Source organism: Mandrillus leucophaeus, unplaced genomic scaffold (genome assembly GCF_000951045.1).
Source record: "Mandrillus leucophaeus isolate KB7577 unplaced genomic scaffold, Mleu.le_1.0 Scaffold12, whole genome shotgun sequence".
Taxonomy (NCBI): Eukaryota; Metazoa; Chordata; class Mammalia; order Primates; family Cercopithecidae; genus Mandrillus; species Mandrillus leucophaeus.
This window is the reverse complement of record NW_012100320.1, coordinates 2,432,786-2,441,696: the sequence shown is the minus strand read 5'-3', so window position 1 is coordinate 2,441,696 and position 8,911 is coordinate 2,432,786. Positions and strand designations below refer to the sequence as shown.

General features: G+C 41.2%; 1 protein-coding gene across 1 annotated transcript in view; it reads right to left on the bottom strand.

The window, feature by feature from the left end:
* TRIP4 (thyroid hormone receptor interactor 4) overlaps positions 1 to 8,911 on the bottom strand; it is a 76,022-nt gene that overhangs the window by 44,142 nt on the left and 22,969 nt on the right. Inside the window, exons 8-9 of the mRNA XM_011967887.1 lie at positions 6,372 to 6,498; positions 866 to 1,053 (exon numbers count right to left, since the gene is read on the bottom strand). Of these exons, the coding sequence (XP_011823277.1) occupies positions 866 to 1,053; positions 6,372 to 6,498 (315 nt within the window). The remainder of the gene's footprint in view (positions 1 to 865; positions 1,054 to 6,371; positions 6,499 to 8,911) is intronic.

Sequence of the window (8,911 nt, the reverse complement as noted above, 5' to 3'; positions counted from 1 at the left end):
GGATCACGAGGTCAGGAGATCGAGACCATCCTGGCTAACACAGTGAAACCCTGTCTCTACTAAAAATACAAAAAATCATCCGGGCGTGGTGCTGGGTGCCTGTAGTGCCAGTTACCTGGGAGGCTGAGGCAGGAGAATGGCGTGAACCTGGGAGGCAGAGGTTGCAATGAGCTGAGACCACGCCACTGCACTCCAGCCTGGGCGACAGAGTGAGACTCCATCTCAAATAAAAAAAAGGAAAAAACACAAGACACCACGGAATAGTAAGCTATTAAATATTATCATCAGTAACAGGTGTAACTCAGCTCTATAATACCTCTACTTATCTCAATTTCCCCTACTTTTGTAGAAAAGGATTTTGTGATAAAACAGTTTCTCAGTATTAGCCAGATTAATAGTTAGATATATGGACAGGAAAATAAAATCAGTTATGCTGGTATCTTAATAAGTAAATAGGCATCAAAACTATGTTTCAAATAGGATCAAATTATTAAGGTTGCTGAGTAGTATATTACAAAGACAAAACCAAGAGAAGGTTTTTCAATAGATTTCCCTCCAAAGATGAAAAAATTAGTCTTCTATCTTTGTTATGACTTGGTTTCTTACCATTTTTAAGCTCAGTTTGTTTTTTAAGCTAATCAGTACAAAAACTAACACTATATTTGTCCATTTAAATGTTTTAAAATTAATTTTAAAATATACTACTACCAAGTCAGTAACATGAATATGATGTTCAAAGTTCTATTTATTGACGAGTGTTATAACTCATCACCAGATTGAGGAAAACTAATTTCAATCCGTATTTCTAAATTAAATTTATGTCATTCTAAGATCTTCCACTGCCCAGATTCATTTTTATTCTTACCTTTTAATCCCTCTGACAAGCAGAGAAGCCCAGGGCTGATGTATAGAGAGGCACCAGCCACCATCAAAGCCTTCCTGAAATTCTTGATCCTGGATTCGCAACTGGTGCTGAAGCGAGTTGAACTCTAGTCCCAATCCTGAAGAACGGAAAGCCTTCTTCTGTGAGGCTGCACCTGTGTGGTCAACCCACTACACAGAAAAACAAACATACAGTTCTGTCTTATAAGGCAAGAATCTGGGGTAGGTAGACAAAATGAAGCGAATGCTAATAATGAGGAAATCATACTGAGAACATTTTTCTTTTTTTTTTTTTTTTTGAGATGGAGTCTTGCTCTGTCGCCCAGGCTGGAGTGCAGTGGCGCGATCTCGGCTCACTGCAAGCTCCGCTTCCCGGGTTCACACCATTCTCCTGCCTCAGCCTCCCAAGTAGCTGGGACTACAGGCGCCTGCCATCACGCCTGGCTAAGTTTTTGTATTTTTAGTAGAGACGGGGTTTCACCGTGTTAGCCAGCATGGTCTTGACCTCCTGACCTCGTGATCCGCCCACCTCGGCCTCCCAAAGTGCTGGGATTACAGGCTTGAGCCACCGTGCACGGCCATATTGGGAACATTTTTCTTAGAAAAATATATCCCAGGCTGGGCATCGTGGCTGTTCCCAATATGGCCTGGCACAGTGGCTCACGCCTGTAATCACAGCACTTTGGGAGACCGAGGTGGGTGGATCACGAGGTCAGGAGATAGAGACCATCCTGGCTAACACGGTGAAACCCCGTCTCTACTAAAAATACAAAAAATTAGCCGGGCATGGCGGCGGGCGCCTGTAGTCCTAACTACTGGGGAGGCGGAGGCAGGCAAATCATTTGAACCCAGAAGGTGGAAGTTGCAGTGAGCCCAGATCCTGCCATTGCACTCCAGCCTGGGCAAGAGAGTGAGACTCTGTCTCAGAACAACCACAACAACAAAAAATGAAAAATATATCCCATCTTTATCTGAAATAGGCCAAAAGGGTAGAGATAGTATAAATTCAGTAGAAGTCTCAGGTATAACAAGGCCCATCTTAAAGAATAATTAGAATGTTGAAATCTCCATACAATGCTTACTAATTCCAGCAACAGCACAAATATCAGAGCAAAAGAGTTATAATTATTTCCACTTTATACTTAATGATTCATACTTGGCTCTGGGTAATTTTTCAATAGAATCCTGTGAGCTAAATGAAGGTTCAACATTTTGATCCACAATTCTGCACGTGCTTAGGGGCAGTGTCACATGCTGGCACCATGACAAAGCCAAACAGATGCTGTCAGGTCAGAGGCAGCAGTTCTGACTACTGGATGCATGAAATATTCTCTTACCCTGAAATGAAGAACTTGTCTCCTGAAAGAGAGGATGGAGGACTACTAAAACAGGGCTCCCGTCATATAAAAAGAATAGAGAATTATAAGGTACAGGTAATTACAGAAGAGTGAAGAGTTTTGGCTACAGTTCAGACAGAGAATGGCAAAGGTTAATGTTTCTTCCAGAGCAACAATACCATGTGCTCCAAAATTAAAATTTAAAAATAAAGGCAATTAGCATGATAATATTTGGGGTTATCTTAATTTTTAAAAATTGAATAATTTATAAAGCTGGATACAGTGATGCATGCCTGTAGCTTCACTAGCTACTCAGAAGGTGAGGCAGGAGGATCACTTGAGCCCATAAGTTCAAGGCCAGCCTGGGCAACATGGTGAGATCCTGTGTCTTTAAAAATAACATGGGGCCGGGAGCGGTGGCTCGTGCCTGTAATCCCAGCACTTTGGGAGACTGAGGCGGGCAGATCATGAGGTCAGGAGATCGAGACCATCCTGGCTAACACAGTGAAACCCCGTCTCTACTAAAAATACAAAAAAAGTTAGCCGGGCGTGGTGGCGGGCACCTGTACTCCCAGCTACTTGGGAGGCTGAAGCAGGAGAATGGCGTGAACCCAGGAGGCGGAGCTTGCAGTTAGCCGAGATAGATCGTGCCACTGCACTCCAGCCTGGGTGACAGAGTGAGACTATGACTAAAAAAAATAATAATAATAAAACAAAAATAATAATAAGGGCCAGGCACGATGGCTGATGTCTGTAATCCCAGCACTTGAGGAGGCCAAGGCAGGAGGATTACTTGAGCCCAGGAGTTTAAGACCAATCCGGGCAACAAGGCGAAACTCCTTCTCTACAAAAAATATACAAATTAGTAAGGTATGATGGCACGTGGCTACTGTAGTCTGAGCCACTTGAGAAGCTGAGATGGGAGGATCTCTTGAGAGATGTAATCATACCACTGCACTCTTGCCTGGATGACAGAACAATACCCTGTCTCAAAAATACATACATACATATGAAAATATAATAACTTACAGGAAAAAACTTCAAGTGGTAGTCAAAACCCTAGGCAATCATTTAACCCCTAAAGATTTCAGTTTTTCCAACTAGAAAAGGATGAAGTTGGACTAAATGAATTTCTAAGGATCTTTCGGCCATACAATTTTATGATTCTTGTCAATTATGGCATATCTTAAAAATACACATTGTTACAAATTAAATACACATTTATTGAGTACTTAACTGTGAAAAGCACATTAACTAGGGAGACATAAAATATGAAAAAGATACAGTTCTTCATTGCAAGGAACTTAAAGCCTAGTGGAAGACAGACACATAAATAACTATTCAAAACATAAGGCAGAATTGACTACATACTAAATAGGAGATAGAAGTTCTTACAGAGGACCAAAGAGGAAAAAGAATTGATCCACTATAGGGTAAATAATTTATTTTACAAAAATTTTTTTTCAGACACTGTCTTGCTCTGTTGCCCAGGCTGGTCATGACCTCTTGGCTTCAAGTGATCCTCCCACCTCGGCCTCCCAAAATGCTAGGATTATAGATGTCAGCCACCACACGTGGCTGGAAATAAATAATTTCATAAAATGTTAGTATGTGAACAATCTTGAGGCCCAAATTATTTTTTCTATTTCTACTACAGCTATTGCCTCTAATTACACTGCCACTTTCCTAAATTAATTCCTCATTATCTTTCAATAATACTATTAAAGAATCTGCCAGCAGGTATCTTCATCTACATTTTTAGTCTTTATTTTAAGATGATAATTATTATTTTTTTTAGAGATGAGATCTCACTGGGTCATCCAGGCTGGAGTGTAGTGGCTTAATCATAGCTCACTGCAGCCTCCAACTCCTGGGCTCAAGTGATCCTCCCACCTCAGCTTCCCAAGTATCTGGGACTATAGATGTGTATCACTATGTCTCAGGCCCAGCTCCCACTTTTGGTCTTTAAATAACTCTCTACTGCCCCACTAGTGCTATAATACTAATTTGGGCTTGCATCATCTTTCCATGGTGCTATTGCAATGACTTCCTTGGCAATTTCTCAGCTTCTAATCTTACTCTTCCTTCCAATTCATTCTCTACGTAGGCATAGAAGCCATGCCAATCTTCTGTTAAAATTCTTCCAGAACCCTTCTTTGCCTACTTTAGGACAAAACCTAAACTCATTAGCATAAGATAAAAAAATCTTTCATGATCAGATGTTGCTTACTGTACTGGGTTGAGTAGTATCCCCCGAAAATCAATGTCCACCTAGATAGAATCTGTGAATACAACCTTACTTGGAAATAGTCTTTACAGATGTAATCAGTTTAAGATGAGGTTATATTGGATTATAGTAGGCCCTAAATCCAATGACTTGTATCCTTGTAAGAGGAGAGGGCACACAGTGACAGAGACACACACAGGGAAGTCTATGTGAAGACAGAGGCAGAGATTAGAGTGATGAGCTACAAGGCAAAAGACACCTAGAGCCACCAGAAGCTTAAAGAGGTAAGGAAGCATTCTCCTGTAAAGCCTTCGGAGGGAATGTAGTCTTTTCAACACCTTGATTTCCGGCTTTTAGTCCCCAGGTGTGGGAGAATAAATTTCTGTTGTTTTAGGTCACCTAGTTTGTGGTACTTTGTTACAGCAGCCCTGGGAAACTAATACACTTACCAGTCCATAACAATAGTTAATTATTTGTGATTCCCCAAACCTGCAATGCTCTTAAGCTGCTAAGCCTTTGTACGTGTTGTACCTTCTGCCTGGAATTCTCTCTCCAGATTTGTGTGCTTGGAAATTCCTATATCTATATCCCATGTTTTTATGTATACAAGCCCTTGTTCCTACAATTCATTCTGCCTGCAATTTTTTTCTCCACCATTCCCAAACATATATTTTTCTCAAATATTTACTTTTTTTTTTTTTGAGACAGGGTCTCACTCTGTCGCCCAGGCTGGAGTGCAGTGGCATGATCATAGTTCACTGCAACCTCTGCCTCCTGGGCTCAGGTGATTCTCCCGACTCAGCCTCCTAAGTAGCTGGGACTACAGGCACCACGCCACCATGCCCAGCTAATTTTTGTATTTTTAGTAGAGACAGGGTTTTGCCATGTTGCTCAGGCTGGTCTAGAACTCCCAGGCTCAAGCAATCTGCCCGCCTCGGCCTCCCAAAGTGCACCTGGTGAATACTTACTTTTAATGAATGCCAGCTTCCCTATAAAACCCATTGACTGCCCGCAGCTAGCAGTAGTCTCCTGCTCCTCTGGATTTCCACAGCACTTAATACTTATACTCTATTAGCATTTATTAGAGCTGCTTACATAGATCTTTATCCCTACTAGTTTGTGAGTTATTTGAGGATAGAATCAGTGTCTGCTTGATCACTTATTATTGTGCTTATCCATAGTAGAGTTTCAATATACTGGATGGTAAAACAAAGGATAATGATAATGAGTGAACTGATAAATTAATTTAAAACACCACTCTATGGGACTACCCATATTCTATAAAAGATAAAGAGACCAGGCGCAGTGGCTCACGTCTGTAATCCCAGCACTTTGGGAGGCCGAGGTAGGTGGATCATGAGGTCAGGAGATCTAGACCATCCTGGCTAACACGGTGAAACTCCGTCTCTACTAAAAAATACAAAAAATTAGCCGGGCATGGTGGCGGGCGCCTGTAGTCCCAGCTACTGGGGAGGCTGAGGCAGGACAATGGCGTGAACCCAGGAGGCGGAGCTTGCAGTGAGCCGAGATCGCGCCACTGCACTCCAGCCTGGGTGACAGAGTGAGACTCTGTCTCAAAAAAAATAACATAACATAACATAACATGACATAACATAACATAACATAAAATAATAAAATAAAATAAAATAAAATAAAAACATTAACAAAACGACCACGGTATTTTTGTCTAAATTTCTATAGTACTTAACAAAACTCTTTCTTGGGAAACACTTGGGAGATAAAACAAGTCAATTTGTCAGAAGTACTACAATAAAAATGGAAAAAACGTGGGCCAGAGAATAAGGTTGGCAGGTGTGTTGAGACAGCTGATTGGTATCTAAAGTCTATGAAATATACATACTTAAAAGAAGGCAAATTTAGGGCCAAACTTCTCTTATTAACAGTTAGAGCAAAGGTCCACTAACCTGGGGAGGGGACTGGTACATGTTGGGATTTACCAGAACTCCCAAAGGCTCTTCAGAAGATCTATCCAATTTGGTCAGTGGCTGGTTCAAGGTTCCATTGGCAATGGCCTGTATTGTCTCATCTAGTCTGTGATAATAAACCAAAAGGATGCAACAATTGGTAATGTTCTATGCTCAGAATGTCCTTACCACCAACATAAAATGCTTTAATAGTAATAAAATTTGGAATATAAAGAGGAGTCTATGGATGACCTTCCCTACTCCCTACTCCAACCCCTTCTCATACCAAAAACCCTAAGGAATATGTGTTAATAAATGTTCCAGAATGTCCAGGCACAGTGGCTCACTTCTGTAATTCCAGCACTTTGGGAGGCCAAGGTGGGTGGATCACAAGGTCAAGAGATTGAGACCATCCTGGCCAATATGGTGAAACCCCGTCTCTACTAAAAATACAAAAATTAGCTTAGCATGGTGGCACATGCCTGCAGTCCCAGCTACTCGGGAGGCTGAGGCAGGAGAATCACTTGAAACTGCAAGGAGGAGGTTGCAGTGAGCCAAGATTGTGCCACTGTACTCCAACCTGGGCAATAGAGCGAGATTCTGTCTCAAAAAATAAAATAAAATAAAATAAAGTTCCAGAATACCAAGAAAATACACAAGGCACACTATAGTCATTCACCTGCTCAACAAGATCATTAAACAGGCCAAGACCAGAAAAGCTGCCTAGAGGTCAGGAGTGGTGGCTCATACCTATAATTCCAACACTATCATAGGCCAAAGAGGGAGGATCACTTGAGGCCTAGAGTTTGAGACCAGCTTGGGCAACATAGAGAGCCTGGTTCTACAAAAAAATAAATTAGCTGGGCGTGGTGGCTCACACCTGTAGTCCCAGCTACTTGGGAGGATGAGATGGGAGGATCTCTTGAGCCCAGGAGTTCGAGGTGCCACTGCCCTCCAGCTTGGGCAACAGTCAATAAGGCCCTGTCACAAAAAGAAAAAAAAAAAAAAAAGTTGCCTAGGAATACCCTGACCCACAGAAGAGTATTCTATGGCAGCTCATCTTCTCAATACAACCTATACAGTTATTCCTCTGCCTACTCAGCAGTCCTTTCTCCACTCCTGCTCACTGGTCTGCATTCTATCTTTGCTTGAAGGCTCAGAAGTTATAAAGAGGTACCCTACAGGCCCAGCACAAAAATGCTTAATCCTTTCTCTAAGGTCCTATATTACCTACTATCTAAACAACCATTGGATATATCCCATGTTATCCCGTGCCTATGATGTTGGCACTGGATATCTGGCTCTAAACCTATAAAAGAATGTGATGATTTTCATTTAAAGATTGTGGAAACCTACTGGTTAGTTAGTAAGAGATCATAAGCCCTGAAGGAACCCTATCTTAATTCATTCTATAGCTGTACAGTACTTGCTACTCTATCAATGCTCCTGTTGGATGCTTGACAAACGTTTGTGGATAACAATAATAATTCTGAGGCACACCATAATGAAAAGCTTCAACTAACGGGAAAGGCTAAACTTGACCTTCAGTTCAATTCAATATATGTTGTTAGGAATATCTCATATGTAAGGCAGCTTAAAAGGTGGAGAAGACACTGTTCCTGCCTTCAAGAGGCTTTCTTTTTTGTTTTTTTTTTTAAGAGGCTTTCAATCCAAGTGGCAGATTTAAGACAGCCGTACAGATGATGAATCATACATGAGGGGATGTAATAATTACTATGAAACAGGCACAATCCGTTTAGTGGTTATTATTCCTTCATCCAACATGTTGTATCATGTAGGTTCAAGGGAGAGGTAGGTATGTGAAATGCAAAGACTGGGGGAGGAATTTCCAAACCAAGGAAAAATCAGAAACAAAGGTCTGAAGCTTTTAAAAAGTACAAGAATTTTTATGATGAGGTGAGTCTAAAATAGGGTGGGGACAATGAGATCTGAAAGAGGGGAATAGATTTGACACAGTATAATGATAAGTATATCCAGAACTCTAGAATCTATAAAAGAAATAATAAAAAGCAAATGAACACATTTTTAGAACACTCAAACTTACTAGCATACAACTAAAGCAAAGGAATGTGAATAAAAATTAGAATGAAATATCATTTTTCATGTCTCAGAATGGCAAATATTTTTTAAACATCTTTGACAAGGGAAAATGAAATTGTTATATTGATATCTGGTGTGTAGCTGGTAAGTCAAAGAATGCACAAATATTATCTTCTAAAAAGTTGTAACTTTTTTGTTTATGTATTTATGTTAATAGACTTTTCTTTTTTTTTTTTTGAGATGGCGTCTCGCTCTATCTCCCAGGCTGGAGTACAGTGGCCCGATGATGGCTCACTACCACCTCCACCTCCTGGGTTCAAGCGATTCTCCTGCCTCAGCCTCCCGAGTAGCTGGGACTACAGGTGTCCGCCACCACTCCTGGCTAACTTTTGTATTTTCAGTAGAGACGGGGTTTCACCATATTGGCCAGGCTGGTCTCGAACTCCTTGACCTTGTGATCCGCCCGCCTCGGCCTCCCA